At 40.4% G+C, this 23,816-nt stretch overlaps 2 protein-coding genes across 4 annotated transcripts in view; one reads left to right on the forward strand and one right to left on the reverse strand.

Moving 5' to 3' along the window:
• cdc42bpg (CDC42 binding protein kinase gamma) overlaps positions 1–5,268 on the forward strand; it is a 63,461-nt gene extending 58,193 nt beyond the window's left edge. The window contains exons 33-37 of one of the 3 annotated variants that reach the window (XM_062965455.1): positions 450–570; positions 673–790; positions 2,069–2,207; positions 2,514–2,599; positions 4,607–4,745. In XM_062965455.1, the coding sequence (XP_062821525.1) occupies positions 450–570; positions 673–790; positions 2,069–2,207; positions 2,514–2,599; positions 4,607–4,657 (515 nt within the window). In that variant the 3' untranslated portion in view covers positions 4,658–4,745. Of the gene's footprint in view, positions 1–449; positions 571–672; positions 791–2,068; positions 2,208–2,513; positions 3,039–4,606 lie in introns of those variants that run through there. The other 2 variants (XM_062965456.1, XM_062965454.1) reach the window with 2 other exon arrangements.
• Positions 4,477–23,816, reverse strand: part of scyl1 (SCY1 like pseudokinase 1) — a 35,772-nt gene continuing 16,432 nt past the window's right edge. The window contains exons 7-18 of the mRNA XM_062965457.1: positions 22,871–23,029; positions 22,528–22,635; positions 19,617–19,730; positions 19,375–19,530; positions 19,085–19,273; positions 16,230–16,305; positions 14,250–14,426; positions 13,982–14,115; positions 10,358–10,459; positions 10,032–10,244; positions 8,950–9,016; positions 4,477–5,731 (exon numbers count right to left, since the gene is read on the reverse strand). Of these exons, the coding sequence (XP_062821527.1) occupies positions 5,607–5,731; positions 8,950–9,016; positions 10,032–10,244; positions 10,358–10,459; positions 13,982–14,115; positions 14,250–14,426; positions 16,230–16,305; positions 19,085–19,273; positions 19,375–19,530; positions 19,617–19,730; positions 22,528–22,635; positions 22,871–23,029 (1,620 nt within the window). The 3' untranslated portion in view covers positions 4,477–5,606. The remainder of the gene's footprint in view (positions 5,732–8,949; positions 9,017–10,031; positions 10,245–10,357; positions 10,460–13,981; positions 14,116–14,249; positions 14,427–16,229; positions 16,306–19,084; positions 19,274–19,374; positions 19,531–19,616; positions 19,731–22,527; positions 22,636–22,870; positions 23,030–23,816) is intronic.

Below are 23,816 nucleotides of genomic sequence, written 5' to 3' on the forward strand. Positions count from 1 at the left end.
TTTACAATAATAATAATAATAATAATAATAATAATAATAGGAGAAGCAACTCAACAGCCATCCAGTCTACCCTGCTTTTGCAATAATAATAATAATAATAATAATAATAATAATAAGAGGAGGAGGAGGAGCAACTCAACAGCCATCCAGTCTACCCTGCTTTTACAATAGTAGTAATAATAATAATAATAATAATAATAATAATAATAGGAGGAGGAGGAGCAACTCAACAGCCATCCAGTCTGCTTCTGCCTTGCGGGAAAAGTACAATCAAAGCATCCCTAACAGATGGCCATCCAGCCTTTGCAATAATAATAATAATAATAATAATAATAATAATAATAATAAGAGGAGGAGCAACTCAGAAGCCATCGTGCCATCCAATTTTATAAAAGTGCTATTTCTTGACCTGCTTTCTAGCATTGTGACCCACACCAATTCCTTTCCAGACCAGGACGAGTTCGAAATCCCCCAGATGACCGACAACAGCCGGCGGCACCTCATGCGAACGAGGCACAAGCGGCGCTTCTCCTTCCGGATCACCGAGGAAGAGCGGCAGCACCAGAGGAAGTGAGTCATAAGAGTGGCCAGTCCCTTGCGTCCAGTGGCAGGGATGGGCCATTTGGTGCTCATCTCTAACTGGCTGTCTTCTGGGTTTCCACTGCTTTTCAGGGAGATGCTGCGGGACCCCCGCCTCCGCTCCAAGCTCATCTCGGCCCCCAGCAACTTCAACCACTTGGTCCACGTGGGGCCCGGCGAGAGGCATCACAAGCTGCAAGACCTCCACGCGGTGAGTTTGGGATTCGCAAAAATATAGGACGGGAGAGATCTGGCTTTACAACCGTCAAGGAGACCTATAGCTGAACATGAGCCAACATTGTGACCATCTAGATGGTCTCATCAGGTCATCAGAAGACCATAGATAAGGAAAGGGACCTCAAAGACCATCTAGATGATCTCATAAGGCCATCAGAAGACCATAGGTAAGGAAAGGGACCCTCAAAGACCATCTAGATGATCTCATCAGGCCATCAGAAGACCATAGGTAAGGAAAGGGACCTCAAAGACCATCTAGATGATCTCATCAGGCCATCAGAAGACAATAGGTAAGGAAAGGGACCCTCAAAGACCATCTAGATGGTCTCATAAGGCCATCAGAAGACCATAGATAAGGAAAGGGACCTCAAAGACCATCTAGATGATCTCATCAGGCCATCAGAAGACCATAGGTAAGGAAAGGGACCCTCAAAGACCATCTAGATGATCTCATAAGGCCATCAGAAGACCATAGATAAGGAAAGGGACCTCAAAGACCATCTAGATGATCTCATCAGGCCATCAGAAGACAATAGGTAAGGAAAGGGACCCTCAAAGACCATCTAGATGATCTCATCAGGCCATCAGAAGACAATAGGTAAGGAAAGGGACCCTCAAAGACCATCTAGATGATCTCATAAGGCCATCAGAAGACCATAGATAAGGAAAGGGACCCTCAAAGACCATCTAGATGATCTCATCAGGCCATCAGAAGACCATAGGTAAGGAAAGGGACCCTCAAAGACCATCTAGATGATCTCATAAGGCCATCAGAAGACCATAGGTAAGGAAAGGGACCCTCAAAGACCATCTAGATGATCTCATAAGGCCATCAGAAGACCATAGGTAAGGAAAGGGACCCTCAAAGACCATCTAGATGATCTCATAAGGCCATCAGAAGACCATAGGTAAGGAAAGGGACCCTCAAAGACCATCTAGATGATCTCATAAGGCCATCAGAAGACCATAGGTAAGGAAAGGGACCCTCAAAGACCATCTAGATGGTCTCATAAGGCTGTAACTAAGCAAAGAGACCTTCAAAGACCATCTAGACAATCGCATAAGACCATAGATAAGCAAAGAGGCCTCCAAAGACCAGGTAGACTTAGGTCAACCCTAAGTCTAAAGTTTAAGACAGGGGCCAGGTCAATGGCATCTGGCCTAGATGGAGGGAAGTCATAGTCAGTAGAATTGATATTCTTCCACCTGTTTGTCCTTTTCCCCTTTCCCCCAATGCGACTTTCATTTCCAGGCCCAGGAAGAGAAGAAGCAGGAGGCCCAAGTCCGCATGCGTTGCAGCAGCCTTTCGGAGACTCGCCGGCCCTTGTCTTCGGGCAGCAACAGCATGACCCAGCGGAGCGGGTCTTCTTTTTCTTCCTCCGCGTCTTCTCGTAAGTACTCCCTTTGGGACAAACAAAGTGAGGTGGAATCTCATTCTTTGGAGTTCCCAAGCAGAAGGAAAGGTTAGATTGTGTTTTCCTGCCTGGCAGACAAGACTGGATGGTTTTTGGGGTCTCTTCCAACTCAGTGATTTCATGAAACGGGCCCCGTGCGGGAATCTCATGCAGTTAAAGAGTTGAGGATGGAAGAAGCTCACAGCCCGGATGGGGAATTTCCAATGGGTGAAAACATATGATACGGATTCTCCAACCAACTATCTTCAAGCTGGCCGCTCTCTTGATTTTTTGTCCCCGTAGTAAAGCACAAATCGGGCAGCTCTATGTCAGACGAGTCCTTCACGTCTCCGCAGGGGCTCTTTTTAGGCGTTGGCGTGCGGACGGAGGTAAGTGGGCAGAAACGAATGGAACGTGGAACCAAAACATGAATCCCTGCTCCTTGGTTGGGTAGCAATTCTTCTCCTCTATCCTCATCCCTGCCCTTGTAGGACCTGTGGAAGTGAGATTTATTTTTAGGTCTCCCAATGTGACTCTAGTTCCCATAAACGTATAGCAGAGTAACTTATTAGCAGCACAAGTAGCCACGAGTGATAAAACGAACAAAAACACACAGACCAAGGTTATCTCTTCTTTCGGAGGCTTCTCTTTGTAGCAAAATAATATGGTCGCACTATTTACAAAAACAAGGTGTCCATAACACAAATAAAGTTCTTTATACTTCCTTCTTGGCTTCCACGCTGGGCTTCTTTCTCATGCAGATAAACAGCTTCGCCCTCACAGAGCCTTCTCTCACAACAAACTTGCACAGGAGCTTCACTTAGTAGCTTTACACACAGCGGCGTTCACACTGGAGCTTCTCTCACCGAAGCTTTACACACAGCAGCCTTTACACTGAGGCGTTCTCTCACTTCACTTAGTAGCCTTCACACTGGAGCTTCTCTCACCAAAGCTTTACACACAGCAGCCTTTACACTGAGGCGTTCTCTCACTTCACTTAGTAGCCTTCACACTGGAGCTTCTCTCACCGAAGCTTTACACACAGCAGCCTTTACACTGAGGCGTTCTCTCACTTCACTTAGTAGCCTTCACACTGGAGCTTCTCTCACCAAAGCTTTACACACAGCAGCCTTTACACTGAGGCGTTCTCTCACTTCACTTAGTAGCCTTCACACTGGAGCTTCTCTCACCGAAGCTTTACACACAGCAGCCTTTACACTGAGGCGTTCTCTCACAGTAAAATCTACTCTCACAGTGAGACCTCTCTCACTCCAAGGCTAACTAACACACCTCGGGACGACACAAGCTTTGGACCACTAACTCTAACAGGCTTCAGCCTACTCACTCTCCTCAGGGTGACGCTAGCTTATTTAACCCTTTCAGTGCTTGACTCACTTTTTTGTAATTTAAAATACCGACCGTGTTTCACCGGAAATAAGACATCCCTTGAAAATAAGACCTAGTAGAGCAGTGATTCCCAAAGTGGGCGCTACTGCCCCCTGGTGGGCACTGCAGCAATCCAGGGGGGCGGTGATGGCACCTATTAGGACACATGGGCGGGGCCAGGGGAGGGGCGGGGCCTCTTCCCAAGTGCTGGAGACAGGGCTGAGCATCTAGGCGCCTGTTAGGACACACAGGGGGCGGAGCTAGAGGAGTGGGCGTGGCTTTTCCCCAAGAGCCCGAGGCAGGGCTGAGCCTCTATACCTCTTCTGAGTTGCTTGTTAGGACACAGGGGGCGGAGCTAGGGACAGGGGTGGGACCTCCTTCCATGAGCCCGAGACAGGGCTGAGCCTCTATACCTCTCCTAAAAGGCCTTTTAGGACTAAAGGGCGGGGCTAGGGGTGGGGGCGGGGCCTCTTCTCAAGAGCGTGAGACAGGGCTGAGCCTCTATATCTTTTCTGAGAGGCCTTTTAGGACTAAAGGGCGGGGCTAGGGGCAGGGCCTCTTCCCAAGAGCTTCTCTATACCTCCCCTGAGGTGCTTGTTAGAACACGGGGCGGGTTATAGAGGCCCCGCCCCCTGCTCTAGCCCCGCCCCCTGTGTCCTGGACAGGGATAGAAGCTCAGCCCTGCCTCAGAGCTCGTAACTCCGCCCATCCCAGTCCTGGCCACCAATTTGTGAGGTTGTGAGGAGAGGTTCAGCCCCGCCCTCCTTCTCCTTCATGCCACAGGCGCCTTCCTCGGCGGCGGTGAAGGGAGCAAAATAAAACATCCCCTGAAAATAAGACCCAAAAATTAATATAAGACACTGTCTTATATTCAGGGAAATACAGTAGTCAATTTTTAATATTCCTGACAACTCTGTAGTTGGATGCCGAGTACACAACCACATTGGAGGACCTTGAGTTGAGTCCAATCCTGCGGTAACCAAAGCTTGCAAACGTTGTTTTTGTGACAGGTTTCGGATCCGAGGCGGCCTCCTTGCGCGGGAAGCACCAGCTCCACATGACGGGACCGAGGATCGGACGCCGGGCCAATGCGTTTGACCCACAGCGCACTTATTCAGGGCCGATCGGTCACCGAAACCCGTTGCCAAAGAAAGCGAGAAGGACCGTTGGATGCCGAGGAAGAAGCGGCCGCAGCGCTTTCGCCTTTTTGGGTGGAAATTCAATCTCAGGGAAGGAAGAAAACCTCGCTCCTCCTGATCCAACAATGTCTCTCAATGAACTCAGGAACTCTGCTTTACGCTTTGGTTTACTTCTGTTTTTAAGCTAAGCTAACGCCGGTGATATTTTAAAGGATGAAGCCATGCTTGGTGGAGGTTGCTTGAGCTCCGAAGAAACGAACGGGACAACATTCGAAACGAATTCCGAACGGCAAGAAAAAGAGCTTGGGAAGAACTGGAATAGGACTGTCTTGTAGGCGAGACGGGAATCTTTCAGGTGTCCGCACGGCAAAGGGATGGACTAGATGACCTCCGGGGTCCCTTCCAACTCTAGGATTCGAGCGACGTGTCCCTCCCTCTCTTGCCAAAGGGCCGCCGGGTCCCACGAGCCTTTCATTAAAGAGTTAATTTATTTGTCGGCTTCCGCGTTGACCAATAAAAAAATGACAGACGTACGCACATCTCGACCACGACTCGACAACTACGAAAAATACCCCCCCAGTATCCGCAGGCTGTGACTATTATGTGAAGCCGCAGCCGTTAAAAAATTGCAGCCAATTCCTCCTCCGCATTTGGCGACGACGGCAGTCTTTCCTTCTCTGTCGACTCCGCCGATGCGGCCAATGCTTTATTATTATTTTTGCAAGATCCAGGTCGAAAGGAAGACGCAAAGGGTGATTGCAGCGTGGTTTGTCTGTTCCCGAAGAAATTAAAACCCGACCCGGGCTCTTTCACCTCCTTGGCCGCTCCGTGAGAGCATCTTAAGTCTCTTTTTTCCCCCCAAAGACGGGAATCAGTCCAGTTTCCTGGCTCCCAATTTCAAGGGTCCTTTGGCCGCTTTCCTTTCGGCCCGCTTGGCTTCCATCTCTTGCCGCCGCTCCTCCCGCTTCTTTCTCGCCAACTCCGCTTTGCTAGGCCCTACAGACATAAAAGAAAGAGAGAAAAAATACAAAAGAGAAAATACAAAAGTTCCACAAAACAATTAAGAAAGAAATGGAGGCGCTATTAGGAATAAAATTAGATTGGAACAAGAGACGATTTTTCCTCCAGAAAATTGAAGACGAAGGAGGAACTAAACAATGGGAACGCTTAATCTATATATATAAAAGAGTGATGGCATCACGGCGACCCACAAAACAACAAAACTACAGGCCCCCCAACCTCGAAATTTGACAACACAACCCATCATCCACGCCTCTAGGTTGATACAACAAAAAGAAAAGAAAAATAAAGTCCTAATTAGAGAGAGATGAATAATTGCTTTTATCCAATTGCTGCCAGTTAGAAGGCTAAGCCCCTCCAACTTGGTCTCCTAGCAACCCAATAAAAAATAATTAAAAAGACTAAAAAATAATTAAAAACACTAAAAAATTAATACAATAAAATACTATAACAGAAAATAACTAAAAATAATACAAGAAAATAATAAAATATAATAAAAAGATAACTTACAATAAAATTAATAAAAAAAATACAAATAACGTCAAATAAAAATTACACAATTTTTAACCAGTACCACCACCACTTTGCCACAGCAACGCGTGGCTGGGCACAGCTAGTAAATTATATGTTAGATGCAATTAAAGCCACAGTCGCCTTAAGCTGGAAGGACCAAAAGAAATGGGACATTAATACATGGTATAAATCAGGGGTCCTCAAACCTTTTAGGCCAAAGGCCGGTCCACAATCCTTCTGACTGTTGAGGGGCCGGATTATCATTTGAAAAAAAAAATACAAACAAATTCCGATGCACACTGCACATGTCTTATTTGTAGTGCAAAAAACAACAACAACAACAATGAAAGAACAATACAATATTTAAAAATAAAAACAATTTTAACCAACATACATTGATCAGGATTTCAATGGAAAGTGTAGTCCTGCTTCTGGCCAATGAGATAGTCAATTAGGATTGTTGTTGTTGTTGTTGTTGTGTGCCTTCAAGTCATTTCAGACTTTGGGAGAGCCTAAGTCTAAAATTTATTTATTTATTATTTATTTATTGACTGCATTTATTTACTACATTTGTATCACACCCTTCTCACCCCAAAGGGGACTCAGAGTGGCTTACAAATTATATGTACATACAATATATTATATTATTAGCATAGCACAATATTAGCATTATATATTACTATATTGAAATATACCACTATACTGTAATATTATTAGTAATATTATATGTAATATAGAATATATAATTAATATTATGATATGGTATTATTATTAGTGTTATATTGTATTACATTATAATATTATCAATATTATATGTATATACAATATATTATATTATAAAATTAAGGGCGGGGGCCAGGTCAATGACCTTGGAGGGCCGCATCCGGCCCCCGGGCATTAGTTTGGGGACCCCTGGGATAAATATTTAGCAGACTACCTTCTCCAAGACTACATTAACAAAAGGAAAAGTTACTATAGAAACGGCCAAATCAGAAAGACATGGGAGGCAAAATGGAAAGACTTAATTTACAGAATAAAGGGGAAAGACAAATATAAGGAATTAAACAAGATTATGATTGAACAATTGTAATAAATATAGAATTTTTTTAAAAAAAGAGAGAGATAATAATAATAATAATAATAATAATAGCCACCGTATATACTTGAGTATAAGCTGAGTTTTTCAGCCCTTTTTTAGGACTGAAAAAGCCCCCCTTGGCTTATACTTGGGTGAGGGTCCTAGTTGGCTTATATTCGAGTCAGCCTATACTCGAGTATATATGGTACATTTATTATTTTACTCTATTTATTATCATTATTACATTTATTATTTTACTCTATTATTATTGGTATTATTACATTTATTATTGTACTCTATTATCATTATTACATTTATTATTTTACTCTATTATTATTAGTATTATTACATTTATTATTTTACTCTATTTATAATTATTACATTTATTAATCTATTTATTTTTACATTTATTATTTTACTGTATTTATCATCATTATTACATTTATTATTTTACTCTGTTAACATTGTTATAATTACATTTATTTTACTTTTTAAATTATTATTGATACATTTATTATTTCACTCCGATACAATTACTGTTACATTTATTATTTTAATCTATTTATTTTTACATTTATTATTTTACTCTGTTAACATTGTAATTATTATTATTATTTTACTCTACTTTTATTATTATTAATATATTTATTATTTGACTGATCTTATTATTATTATTGCATTTATTATTTTAATCTATTTATTATTACATTTATTATTTTACTTCATTTATTATTATTATTATTACATGTATTATTTTACTCTATTATTATTAAAAGGATACAAAAGCACATTTACATTGAAGATGAGAATAATGATTTGATCGGAGTTGGACAGTCTTAAATTTGAGCTTTGTTGTAAATATTCAAAAACATTTAACCTACTGATGCCTCAATTAATGTAATTATATTCGGATCTATTTTTATTTCTGAGATTTACCACTCTCGGCTTCTACTGGAGTCAATGTTTTCCCAGTTTTTTGTGGTAAAATTAGGTGCCTCGGATTATATCCGGGTCGGCTTATACTCGAGTATATACAGTATTAATTTCACATAGGCATTTCCCCCTGAAACGTTTGCAAATCCTCTCTCTCTATATCTATATATATAAAAGGGTAATGAAATTTCGGCCTAGGACAAAACAACAAAACTACACATTCCATAAACACTAAACTTGGCAGCACAACGCCTCATCCATGCCTCTATGTTCATACAACAAAAAGAAAAATAAAGTCCTAATTAGAGGGAGAGGAATAATTGTTTTTATCCAGTTGCTGCCAGTTAGAAGGCAAAGCTCCGCCCACTTGGTCTCCTAGCAACCCACTCAGCCCAGGGGACAGGCAGAGTTAGGTCTCACTTAGGCCTCTTCCACACTGCTTATAAAATACAGATTATCTGATTTTAACTGGATTATATGGCAGTGTAGACTCAAGGCTATATTACCCATTTATAATGGACTTAATGTCAGAGGAAAACCTTTACACTTTACCTTAACTACCACCAATTCCTCAATACTTTATTTCCCATACCACCATATTTCGCCACAGCAACGCGTGGCCAGGCACAGCTAGTATATATATATATGTGCATAGAGAGAATGCTCTGACCTTGGTCCGACTCCAGCGCTTCCCAGTTCTCTTCCAGGCCCCAGTCTCCGAAGGCGTCTGTGTTTCTCTGAAACAATATGGAGAGAAAGAGGGGAAATGAGGATGATTTGGTTGTGGAACTTGACATAAGGCTGTGGGAAGAGAAAATTCTGCTTTTTTATCCCTCACTCCTGCCTTGCATGGGGTGAGAGAGACATAAGCCAACGCTGCATGGCCATCTGTCAGGGATGCTTTGATTGTGCTTTTCCAGCATGGCAGAATAGCAGAGGTTAGATGTCAGGAATTGCAGACCCCTAAGAACAGGGAACCCACTCACGGTCAGAAACTGGAAAAAGATTTTTTTCCAAGTCACGCAAGTTAGGTTGAAAGTCACTTCTGAGTACTAAGTGGAAAAACCCTCGGATGCAGCTCCCCTCCTTTCCTTTCATCACTCAATTATTTACATGTTCTCACAGTGCTTAATTTATTATTATTTATTATTATTATTTCCATTATTTCTATCCCGCTCTTCTCACCCGAAGGGACTCAGGACGGCTTACAAAACTGGCAGAATTCAATGCCAATACACAACAATACAAAAGAATAACAACATAAGCAATTAAATACAGATTTAAAATAATACAAAATACGTGAGCCATTCATCCACAAAACATTGTACATAAACTTTAGTCCAGACCGAGGCGAAGCCAACTGAACAAGTGTCCTAGACACTTGGGAAGTGTTCGACTTGTGATTTTGTGATACGATATCCAGCATATCTATCTTAATAATAATAATAATAACTTTATTTTTATACCCCGCCTCTATCTCCCCGGAGGGGTCTCAGGGCGGCTTACATGGGGCCAAGCCCGAATAAAAACAGTAGCAGTATAAAACACAACAATAGACAACAACTTGCACAATAAAAAAAATAAAAAAAAAAATAAAACATTAGCCAATAAAAAACAAGAACTAAAAAAAACATGGATTAAAACTGAGAGATTGTAAAAGTAGACTGGGTAAGGTGCACCATATAAATATTGTAAATATTGTTTGCTGTGTCATAATAAAATAATAATAATAATAATAATAATAATACCCACCTGCCTCTCTGCCGTTGGCCTCTCTGCGAGGGAGGAGAAGGGGTCTGGCTTGTCAGCGGCCGGGACGCTCTCCCAGTTGTACTCACTGGCCAGCTTGGTCCCCTCCGGAGGACAGACGGTGGGCTTCGTGGGCCCTTCCACCTTTTTGCGGCCCCACGAAGGCTCCAGGTCCCAGGCCGAGGCGCCCCAGTCGGACTCCAGCTTCGAGGAGGCCTACCAAGAGGTTATAGACAACACCCATTCGCAACAGAAAAGAGTTCCCAAAACAGACCAGTTTGGGATATAAGCCACATTGGTTGGCCCATGGAGGGTCGGCTCAGACTCACCGTCCGGACTTCAGCTTTCCTGGCCAAAGACGTTGGCTCCGACCAGCCTGGGCTGTTCCAGTCTTCCGGACTGGATTGCCTCTTTGGCTGCTCGGCTTCTTGCTGGGGAAAGAAGAAGAGAGTGGGAAAATAATAATAACAATAATAATAATAATAAGTTTGGTTTGGACAAATGTTCGACAGTGGCATCGAAGAAGGGAAAAATCATTGAAAGTGAGGGCATAAATATGCCTAATGGCCAAACAATAAAGTGTCACCAGCCAGAGGCCTATAAATATCTGGGCATATTGCAGCTGAACAACATCAAGCATGAACATGTGAAAACTGTGGTCAGCAAAGAATACACACAAAGGGTCAGAAAAATTCTCAAAAGCAAGCTCAATGGAGGCAACACCATCAAGGCCATAAACACCTGGGCCATACCTGTCATAAGATATACTGCTGGCATTATAAACTGGACACAGGTGGAACTGGACAATTTGGACAGAAAAACAAGAAAACTCATGACCATTCATCATTCGCTGCACCCTCACAGTGATGTTGACCGGCTATATCTGCCTAGAAGATCAGGGGGCAGAGGACTCTTGCAAGTAAAACAAGCAGTCAAAGAAGAAGAACATGCCCTGGCAGAAGATGTAAAGCAAAGTGAAGAACCTGCTTTGATTGAAGTCAAAAATCAGAAACTCCTTAAAGCACAGCAGACAAAAAACCAGTACAAGAAAACTGCACTACAAACTAGAGCTGACAGCTGGCACAACAAAACATTGCATGGAAAGTTCCTTGACAAAATTGAAGGAAAAGCTGACAAGGAGAAGACCTGGCTCTGGCTCACGAATGGGACCCTGAAGAAGGAGACAGAAGGCCTGATCCTTGCAGCCCAGGAGCAAGCCATCAGGACAAAGGCAATTAATAATAATAATAATAATAATAGAAGACCTGGCTCTGGCTCACAATTGGGACCCTGAAGAAAGAGACTGAAGGCCTGATCCTTGCAGCACAGGAGCAAGACATCAGGACAAAGGCAATTAATAATAATAATAATAATAATAATAATAATAATAGAAGACCTGGCTCTGGCTCACGAATGGGACCCTGAAGAAGGAGACAGAAGGCCTGATCCTTGCAGCCCAGGAGCAAGACATCAGGACAAAGGCCATTCAGGCCAAGATCAAAAAATCAGCTGATGACCCAAAATGCAGACTCTGCAAGGAAACCGACGAAACCATGGATCATATTCTCAGCTGCTGTAAGAAAATTGCACAGACAGACTACAAACAGAGGCATAACTATGTGGCCCAAATGATTCATTGGAACTTATGCCTTGAGTACCACCTCCCAGCAGGAAAGAACTGGTGGGATCACAAACCTGCAAAAGTCTTGGAAAATGAGCACGCAAAGATACTGTGGGACTTCCGAATCCAGACTGACAAAGTTCTGGAACACAACACACTAGACATCACAGTTGTGGAAAAGAAAAAGGTTTGGATCCTTGATGTCGCCATCCCAGGTGACAGTCGCATTGATGAAAAACAACAGGAAAAACTCAGCCGCTCTCAGGACCTCAAGATTGAACTGCAAAGACTCTGGCAGAAACCAGTGCAGGTGGTCCCGGTGGTGATGGGCACACTGGGTGCCATGCCAAAAGATCTCAGCCGGCATTTGTAAACAATAGACATTGACAAAATTACGATCTGCCAACTGCAAAAGGCCACCCGACTGGGATCTGCGCGCATCATCCGAAAATACATCACACAGTCCTAGACACTTGGGAAGTGTTCGACGTGTGATTTTATGATACAAAATCCAGCATATCTATCTTGTTTGCTGTGTCATACAATAATAATAATAATAATAATAATAATAATAATAGTAATACAAAATACATCACACAGTCCTAGACACTTGGGAAGTGTTCGACTTGTGATTTTGTGATACGAAATCCAGCATATCTATCTTGTTTGCTGTGTCATAATAAAATAATAATAATAATAATAATAATAATAATAATAATAATAATAATACATCACACAGTCCTAGACACTTGGGAAGTGTTCGACTTGTGATTTTGTGATACGAAATCCAACATATCTATCTTGTTTGCTGTGTCATAATAAAATAATAATAATAATAATAATAATAATACAACATCACACAGTCCTAGACACTTGGGAAGTGTTCGACTTGTGATTTTGTGATACGAAATCCAACATATCTATCTTGTTTGCTGTGTCATAATAAAATAATAATAATAATAATAATAATAATAATAATAATAATAATAATAATAATACATCACACAGTCCTAGACACTTGGGAAGTGTTCGACTTGTGATTTTGTGATACGAAATCCAACATATCTATCTTGTTTGCTGTGTCATAATAAAATAATAATAATAATAATAATAATACATCACACAGTCCTAGACACTTGGGAAGTGTTCGACTTGTGATTTTGTGATACGTAATTCAGCATACAGATCTACAGAGTACAAGTTAGCAAATATATAAAACAAATAGTGAAAGGCTTGGGAGGTTGCTATTTCCAATGACTGAAGACACCCACTACCCAATGATGGACATTGAAGATTGCGTCGTCTTCATCATGGAAAGAAGTGACAAGTGGAGTGCCGCAGGGCTCCGTCCTGGGCCCGGTTCTGTTCAACATCTTTATTAACGACTTAGACGAAGGGTTAGAAGGCACGATCATCAAGTTTGCATTAAGGAGAACTAACACTCCAGAAGACAGGAGCAGAATTCAAAACGATCTTGACAGACTAGAGAGATGATTGGCCGAAACTAACAAAATGAAGTTCAACAGGGACAAATGCAAGATACTTCACTTCGGCAGAAAAAATGGAAATCAAAGATACAGAATGGGGGACGATGCCTGGCTTGACAGCAGTGTGTGCGAAAAAGACCTTGGAGTCCTCGTGGACAACAAGTTAAACATGAGCCAACAATGTGATGCGGCTGCTAAAAAAGCCAATGGGATTCTGTCCTGCATCAATAGGGGAATAGCGTCTAGATCCAGGGAAGTTATGCTCCCCTCTATTCTGCCTTGGTCAGACCACACCTGGAATACTGTGTCCAATTCTGGGCACCACAGTTGAAGGGAGATGTTGACAAGCTGGAAAGCGTCCAGAGGAGGGCGACTAAAATGATTAAGGGTCTGGAGAACAAGCCCTATGAGGAGCGGCTTAAAGAGCTGGGCATGTTTAGCCTGCAGAAGAGAAGGCTGAGAGGAGACATGATAGCCATGTACAAATATGTGAAGGGAAGTCATAGGGAAGAGGGAGCAAGCTTGTTTTCTGCTGCCCTGCAGACTAGGACACAAGGGAACAATGGCTTCAAACTACAGGGAAGGAGATTCCACCTGAACATCAGGAAGAACTTCCTCACTGTGAGAAGGGCTGTTCGACAGTGGAACTCTCTCCCCGGGGCCGTGGTGGAGGCTCCTTCCTTGGAGGCTTTTAAGCAGAGGCTGGATGGCCATCTGTCGGGGGTGCTTTGAATGTGATTTCCTGCTTCTTAGCAGGGGGTTGGACTAGATGGCCCATGTGGTCTCTTCCAACTCTACTATTCTATGATTCTATGATTCTATGATTCTCTCTCTCTTTTTTTTACCTCCAAGCTGCCCCAGTCTTCGTCATCCCATCGGTCCCCGGTGCTGTCCTCTTCGGCCGCTTCCTCCTCCAGGTCCCAATGGCTCGATGAGGCAGGAGCTGCTTCAGATGGAGACGGCGGAGGGTGTCCAACTCCTTCCAATAATAATAATAACAGGAATAGAGGAAGGGGACAAACAGGTCAGGGATTGAAGCCCAGGAAGGCAAAAGCGTTCTGACATTCTAAGTGACTCTTGAGGATGTTCTTGTGCTCCTTTGGGTCCTTTTACCTGATTTGGGGGGCTCTGTTGTGGCGGGGACCCCCTCCGCCCCCGATTCCGCTGCCTGCGCCGTCCCCGCATTCGTTCGGATCAGTTTCGAGGTGAGCGACGAGACCCCCGTCACGGCCCAACCCGCCCAGCTGGCCCCGGTTCCTGGGCTGGCGGAAGGAGCGTGGACGTCTTTCTCTTTAAAAAAAATAAACAAACCCACAAAGCATTTGTTCCGAGAGCTTGAAGAGAAAGGCAAGATGACACAACCAAACCCATCCCAACAGATGCCCATCCATTTATTTATTTATTTGCGACGTTTATATCCCGCCCTTCTCATCCTGAAGGGGACTCAGGGCAGCTTCTAAGTTATAAGGTAAAGTTTTCCCCTGACGTTAAGTCCAGTCATGTCTGACTCTGGGGGTTGGTGCTCATCTCCATTTCTAAGCCAAAGAGCCGGCGTTGTCCGTAGACGTCTCCAAGGTCATGTGGCCATTGGCATGACTGCATGGAGCGCCTTTACAAGTTATATATACATATAATATATTATATTATTAGCATAGCACAATATAAGCATTATATATCACTATATAGTACTATACGACTATATTGCAATATTATTAGTAATATTATATGTAACTAGCTGTGCCCGGCCACGCGTTGCTGTGGCAAAGTGGTAGTGGTATTGGTTAAAAATTGTTGTGTAATTTTTATTTGACTTTATTTGCATTTTTATTAATTTTATTGTAAGTTATATTTTTATTTATTATATTTTATTATTTTCTTGTATTATTTTTAGTTATTTTCTGTTATTATAGTATTTTATTGTATTAATTTTTAGTGCTTTTTATTATTTTTTATTGGGTTGCTAGGAGACCAAGTTGGAGGAGCTTAGCCTTCTAACTGGCAGCAATTGGATAAAAGCAATTATTCCTCTCTCTCTAATTAGGACTTTATTTTTCTTTTCTTTTTGTTGTATCAACCTAGAGCCATGGATGATGGGTTGTGTTGTCAAATTTCGAGGTTGGGGGGCCTGTAGTTTTGTTGTTTTGTGGGTCGCCGTGATGCCATCACTCTTTTATATATATAGATATCTACTATACAATTGTAATAGTGTATTATTATTATATTGCACTACACTATAATATTCTCAATGTTATTATCAATATTATATGTGTATACAATATATTATATTATTAGTAAAGCATAATATTAGTACAGTAGAGTCTCACTTATCCAAGCTAAACGGGCCAACAGAAGCTTGGATAAGCGAATATCTTGGATAATAAGGAGGGGTTAAGGAAAAGCCTATTAAACATCAAATTATGTTATGATTTTACAAAATAAGCACCAAAACTTCATGTTATACAACAAATTTGACAGAAAAAGTAGTTCAATACGCAGTAATGTTATATTGCAATTACTGTATTTATGAATTTAGCACCAAAATATCACGATATATTGAAAATATTGACTACAAAAATGGCTTGGATTATCCAGAGGCTTGGATAAGTGAGACTCTACTGTATTACCATATATACTCAAGTATAAGCCGAGTTTTTCACCCCTCTTTTAGGACTGAAAAAGCTCTCCCCGGCTTATACTCGGGTAAGGGTCCTGGTTGGCTTATATTCAGGATGGCTTATACTCGAGTAAATACGGTACATTTATTATTTTTCTCTATTATTATTGGTATTATTACATTTATTATTTTACTCTATTATTATAGTTACTATTACATTTATTTTACTCTACTTTTATTATTATTAATACATTTATTATTTCAGTCTGATGTGATTATTGTTACATTTATTATTTTATTCTAGTTATTACATTTATTTACTCTATTTATTAGCATTATTACATTTATTATTTTACTCTATTATTATTAAAAGGATACATAAGCATATTGACGTTGAAGAAGTTGATGATAAGGAATTAATCAGAGCTGGACAGTCTTATCTTAAATTAGTTTTATGTAAATATTCAAAACAATCTCACCAAGCTCAGAGAGTTGTTCCGGGTCTTCGGAAACCTTCTCCAGTTTGGTCATGAAGCTCCGGATGGCCTTGAAGGCCTAAGAAGAAGGGACAAAGGTGTGAAAAAGAAGCTTTTCTTCCCCATTAAAGCATACAATCCTAGAGTAGGAAGGGAATGCCCAAAGAACATCTAGTCTAGCCCCCTTCCGTTTGAAGCATTCCTGCCCTGTATTTTATAAAAATACATTTTGATATTATATTTGATAGAACTACATTGTAATATGTGTGTTTATAGAATTTTTGCAATGCCTGTGTGTTTTGACTGTGCCATGATCCACCCGAAGGAGAGGTGGATAAGAAATAAAATAATAATATTAATTATTATTAGCTGCCTCGAGCCACGAAGAGTGGCGGTAAGAGATAAAATTATAATTACTACTACTACTACTACTACTACTACTACTATTATTATAGCATTTTTGCAATGCTTGTGTGTTTTGACTGTCCTGTGACCCGCCTTGAGGAGAGATTGGTAAGAAATAATTTTATTAATACCAATTATTAATAATACCAATTATTATTATTATTTGCAAAAATTCTATTATGATGATGATGATTATTATAGGTTTTTTTGCAATGCATGTGTGTTTTGACTCTGCTATGACTCGCCTCGATGAGAGGCAGGTAAGAAACAAAATTATTTTTATTATTATTCTGTGAGGTAGGAAAACACAATCAAATCCCTCCAAAAATATTATTATTATTATTATTATTATTACTGATACAACGACATAGTATGACACAGCAAACAAGAAAGATATGCTGGATTTCGTATTATTATTATTATTGTTGTTGTTGTTGTTATTATTAGTCGAAGGCTTTCATGGCTGGGATAACTAGGATGCTGTGAGTGTTCCAGAAGCATTCTCTCCTGACGTTTCGCCCACATCTATGGCAGGCATCCTCCAAGGTTGGAAACTAGGCAAGTTTATGTATCTGTGGATCAAATGAACGTTGCAATTGATCATCTTAATGAACATTGAATTCCAGGGGAATTCCAGACAAGGAACAATCAGGGCCAGCTAACACCTTCCAACAAAGGATTCCCTCAGGCAGGAGTCAGCCAGGTGTTGAAGCTGCAAAGCTTTTCAATGCTAATCAAGGTGGCCAGTTGCAACATTCACAATTGCCTCCAACAGACAAGAATTCTCTCTTCCACCCTGGACAAAATAATAATAATAATAATAATAATAATAATAATAATAATAATAAATTTGAAACACAACAAGATGAATCTACAGCAGACACTCTGCTGGCTGTTGTATTGGATCACACGTCAGACCCTTCCCAAGTGTCTATTATTATTATTGTTGTTGTTATTATTTGAAACACAACAAGATGAGTCCACAGCAGACACTCAGCTGGCTGTTGTATTGGATCACACGTCAGACCCTTCCCAAGTGTCTATTATTATTATTGTTGTTGTTATTATTATTAACACAACAAGATGAGTCCACAGCAGACACTCTGCTGACTGTTGTATTGGATCACACGTCAGACCCTTCCCAAGTGTCTATTATTATTATTGTTGTTGTTATTATTTGAAACACAACAAGATGAGTCCACAGCAGACACTCTGCTGACTGTTGTATTGGATCACACGTCAGACCCTTCCCAAGTGTCTATTATTATTATTGTTGTTATTATTTGAAACACAACAAGATGAGTCCACAGCAGACACTCAGCTGGCTGTTGTATTGGATCACACGTCAGACCCTTCCCAAGTCTCTATTATTATTATTGTTGTTGTTATTATTTGAAACACAACAAGATGAGTCCACAGCAGACACTCAGCTGGCTGTTGTATTGGATCACACGTCAGACCCTTCCCAAGTGTCTATTATTATTACTGTTGTTGTTATTATTTGAAACACAACAAGATGAGTCCACAGCAGACACTCAGCTGGCTGTTGTATTGGATCACACGTCAGACCCTTCCCAAGTCTCTATTATTATTATTGTTGTTGTTATTATTTGAAACACAACAAGATGAGTCCACAGCAGACACTCAGCTGGCTGTTGTATTGGATCACACGTCAGACCCTTCCCAAGTCTCTATTATTATTATTATTGTTGTTGTTATTATTTGAAACACAACAAGATGAGTCCACAGCAGACACTCAGCTGGCTGTTGTATTGGATCACACGTCAGACCCTTCCCAAGTGTCTATTATTATTATTGTTGTTGTTATTATTTGAAACACAACAAGATGAGTCCACAGCAGACACTCAGCTGGCTGTTGTATTGGATCACACGTCAGACCCTTCCCAAGTCTCTATTATTATTATTATTGTTGTTGTTATTATTTGAAACACAACAAGATGAGTCCACAGCAGACACTCAGCTGGCTGTTGTATTGGATCACACGTCAGACCCTTCCCAAGTCTCTATTATTATTATTGTTGTTGTTATTATTTGAAACACAACAAGATGAGTCCACAGCAGACACTCAGCTGGCTGTTGTATTGGATCACACGTCAGACCCTTCCCAAGTCTCTATTATTATTATTGTTGTTGTTATTATTTGAAACACAACAAGATGAGTCCACAGCAGACACTCAGCTGGCTGTTGTATTGGATCACACGTCAGACCCTTCCCAAGTCTCTATTATTATTATTGTTGTTATTATTTGAAACACAACAAGATGAGTCCACAGCAGACACTCTGCTGACTGTTGTATTGGATCACATGTTGGACACTATTATTATTATTATCATAATCATTTTTATTCTGTGAGGTAGGAAGACACAATCAAACCCTCCCAGCAGATGGCCATCCAGCCTCTAAATCTTCCCAGCGGCGTCACTTTTCCTACCTGGTCCCGGACGGTCTTCTCCGTATCCAGGGTCAAGGTGCACAGCACCGGCAAGATCTTGAAGGCACAGTCTTTCATGGAGTAGAAGTTGTGTGTGGCTGCAAAGCCCAGAATCCCCGCCGCCCGAGAGGGAGCAAAGGGGTCCTTGGTGGCCCGGCTGAAGGCGGAGATCAGCACGTTCTGCCGGGTCTGGAAACAAAGAAAAACAACAGTCGGAAAACTGAATTTGTTGGCTCCATGGCGTCAATGCACCTTCCTGTAAAGTTCGGACTAAAACCCGGCTGGCTCACGTTGGCGCTGAGGTAGGGGCCGATCTTGCCGAGGCAAACAGTCGTGTTGCAGCGGATGGGGCCCTGGTCGTCTCGGGCTTGGAGGCGAGCAAAGTGTTTCATGAGCTCCACGTTGAGGTTGTTTTCGTTCAGTTTGGGTGCCAGGAGCAGCATGGACTGCGAGGGAAGAACGAGAAGATAAGAACGAGAAGATAGATTTGTTTATTATTTCTTGCTTTTCTCTCTATTAGGAGTCCCTTTACCTTCACAGTCTGCTCTCGGATGGCCGGGTTGGTGTCCAGGAACCCGTGCACCACGTGCGGGAAGATCTGGTTGTTGACAGTGGGCTCGTTGAGGTATTGGATGAAGTTCTCCATCTATGGCGCAAAAGACACACTCACAAAGGGACTGCAATATAATAAAGACAAACTTCTCTTCCTACTAACAACAGCCGCAAGCATATGCTGTGCTACGTTATGGTGAAAAAAGGAGATCCCGGAGGAAGGTGTATGGTTGAAAAAAGTTCCGGACATTAAAAATATGGACAGACTTACTTTTTTTTTTTTAAAGAATTTTACTAAATTTTTTATACTACATTGAAAGAGTGAGAACAACCAAGATATAGAAAAGTAGGGAAAAGAGAGAAAGATAAAAGTCCACAATCTACAAAATATACCCACACACACACACAAAACAAAAAGAAAAAAAATGACTTCCATTCCATCTTCTTGGATAATATTTTCTTATTATTCAATAATATATATTTTTTTGCTAAGGAGAAAAAAACAAAACAAAATTGTCTCTCGTAATCTTCATTTTCTCAAATTATCCAGATAGACCTGAAGATCGTCCCAATTCGTTCTGACAGATTTACTTTTTTACTACAGTAGAGTCTCACTTATCCAACATAAACGGGCCAGCAGAATGTTGGATAAGTGAATATATTGGATAATAAGGAGGGATTAAGGAAAAGCCTATTAAATTAGGTTATGATTTTACAAATTAAGCACCAAAACATCATGTTATACAACACATTTGACAGAAAAAGTAGTTCAATATGCAGTAATGCTATGTAGTAATTACTGTATTTACGAAATTAGCACCAAAATATCACGATGTATTGAAAACATTGACTTCAAAAATGCGTTGGATAATCCAGAACGTTGGATAAGCGAGTGTTGGATAAGTGAGACTCTACTGTATATACCATATACAATAATTTGTAAATATATAATATATTGTATAAACTTATAATGTTGATAATATTATAATGTAATACAATATAATAATAATAATACATCATATCAACCTGGGAGCCAGGAAAATAGTTCCATCTTGTCTCTTATGCCATAGCAACATGCTATGCTAATTTTATATACATATATATATATATATACAATATACAATAATGTATAAATATATAATATATTGTATAAACTTATAATGTTGATAATAATAATATAATGTAATACAATATTATTCTAACAATAATACAATATTAATTATATATTATATATTAAATGTAATATTACTAATAATACTAGCATATAATGATATAGTACATTATAATAATAATAATAATAATAATAATAATAATAAACTTTATTTATACCCCGCCACCATCTCCCCAACGGGGACTCGGGGCGGCTTACATGGGGCCCAATATAGTAATTTAATGCTTATATTGTGCTATGCTAATAATATAATATTTTATGTAAATTTGATTTGTAAGCTGGTCTGAGTCCCCTTCGGGGTAAGAAGAGCGGGATATAAACGTAGTCAATAAATGGACCACAATATTTATTTTATTTATTTATTTACATCATTTTTACCCCACCCTTCTCACCCAAAGGGACTCAAGGCAGCTTACAACAGTCGGCAAATTACATTGTCCAAAATATATTCAATAAAACAACGACATATCAGTAACCAATAAAACAGTACCACATCAATTAAATCTATTAAACCATGAATTATAAAATTTAAAATGCATGTATAGTTAAATTCGTCCACTAACACCTTCGTGTGCACTTTGGGTATGTTGCTTTGCTCCCGAACCCACCATATCCCATCAAACTATAAGATGAGTTTGTATGTAAAGTTAGAACAGGGATATGAAACTCCAGATGGCCACCAAGCCATAATAATAATAATAATAATAATAATAATAATAATAATAATAATAATAATAATAATAATAATAATCTATCTTGTGTGCTGTGTCATAAATAATCATCATCATCATCATCATCATCACCACCACCATCATCATCATCGAGACCCCTTGGGCCATTGAGTCCAACCCCCTTCGGACTTTGTGCACCAAAAGCACAAGCAAAGCACTCCTGACAGATGGCCACTCAGCCTCAATGTTGATGATGATGATGATGATAATAATAATAACAACAACAACCATTATCATCATCATCATCATCATAAAAAGGGTTGGAAGAGACCCCTTGGGCCGTTGAGTCCAACCCGCTTCTGCCTTTGTGCACCAAAAGCACAAGCAAAGCACTCCTGACAGATGGGCACCCAGCCTCAATATTAATAATCATCATAAAAATCATAATAATAATAAAGAGGGTTGGAAGAGACCCTTTGGGCCATTTAGTCCAAGCCCCTTCTGCCTTTGTGCACCAAAAGCACAAGTAAAGCACTCCTGACAGATGGCCACCCAGCCTTTGTTGCTGATGATAATAATAATAATAATAATAATAATAAAGAGGGTTGGAAGAGACCCCTTGGGCCACTGAGTCCAACCCCCTTCTGCCTTTGTGACCAAAAGCACAAGTAAAGCACTCCTGACAGATGGCCACCCAGCCTTTGTTGCTGATAATAATAATAATAATAATAATAATAATAATAATAATAATAATAATAATAATGAGGGTTGGAAGAGACCCCTTGGGCCACTGAGTCCAACCCCCTTCTGCCTTTGTGACCAAAAGCACAAGTAAAGCACTCCTGACAGATGGCCACCCAGCTTCAATATAAATAATCATCATAATAATCATAATAATAATAAAGAGGGTTGGAAGAGACCCTTTGGGCCACTGAGTCCAGCCCCCTTCTGCCTTTGTGCACCAAAAGCACAAGCAAAGCACTCCTGACAGATGGCCACCCAGCCTCAGTGGGCCGTAGTTTGGGGACCCCTGATTTAGGCAAACGAACCTGCTGCAGTAATCGGATCCTCATGGCTCTATCTGGCGAGGAGAACATCTTCACGATGACCGGGATTATTTTCTGTTGGTATTCCTGAGCATTCAAGAACTTCCCCACCTGAAACAGGAGAAAAGATGAGAATAGTAAAAAAAAATAGTAAAAAAGATACAGAAAGGGAAAAAACCATGAAAATGAACAAAAAATATGGCCATGTTCCAGAAGCATTCTCTCCTGACGTTTCGCCCACATCTATGGCAGGCACCCTCAGAGGTTGTGAGGTATATTGGAAAGCAAACAACACCCCAAGCAGAAGAAGAGTGTTTTGTGTCCCCAGTTTATGGGCGAAGCTCACCTTGAAAAGCGGGGTGAGGATGACAGCGCCGGCGCTTCCAAACTCGAAGGCGGTCAGCAGCTGCGGGAGGACCTTGTGGCGGCAGAAGTCCTCCGGGAAGGCGTCCAGATTGGCACTCAGATCCTGGAAGAACTGCTGCCGCTCGGCCGGATCCTTGATCTGGAAGGAGAAGGCAGCAGAAAGCCATTGGGTGTGAAGCAAAGGAATGCCTGGCACAGACAAGCTGTTGAGCCATAAAGCAAGACCCGAAAATACTTTCCTATCAAAATCTGGTGGGTGGGGTCAATATTAATATTATATAGATATTTTGGGGATTATTTAATTGGAATGGTTTACAAGTTACGGTCACAGACCAAGAGAGCAAAACTTTAAAACATTACAAACAGTGTTAACATTAAGACCAACAATCCACAACATTAGAAGTCTCTAAAATCTTTATTAAACTATATATATATATATATATATATATATATATATATATATATATATAATATAAATATAAATATAAATATAAATATAAATATAATAATATACATGTAAAATAATAACATTCATATACAGTAGAGTCTCACTTATCCAACACTCGCTTATCCAACGTTCTGGATTATCCAACGCATTTTTGTAGTCAATGCTTTCAATATATCGCGATATTTTGGTGCTAAATTTGTAACTACAGTAATTACTACATAGCATTACTGTGTATTGAACTACTTTTTCTGTCAAATTTGTTGTATAACATGATGTTTTGGTGCTTAATTTGTAAAATCATAACCTAATTTGACGTTTAATAGGCTTTTCCTTAATCCCTCCTTATTATCCAAGATATTCGCTTATCCAAGCTTCTGCCGGCCCGTTTAGCTTGGATAAGTGAGACTCTACTGTATATATATATAATATAAATATAATAATATACATGTAAAATAATAACATTCATATACAGTAGAGT

Source organism: Anolis carolinensis, unplaced genomic scaffold (assembly GCF_035594765.1).
Source record: "Anolis carolinensis isolate JA03-04 unplaced genomic scaffold, rAnoCar3.1.pri scaffold_14, whole genome shotgun sequence".
In the NCBI taxonomy this organism is placed as follows: Eukaryota; Metazoa; Chordata; class Lepidosauria; order Squamata; family Dactyloidae; genus Anolis; species Anolis carolinensis.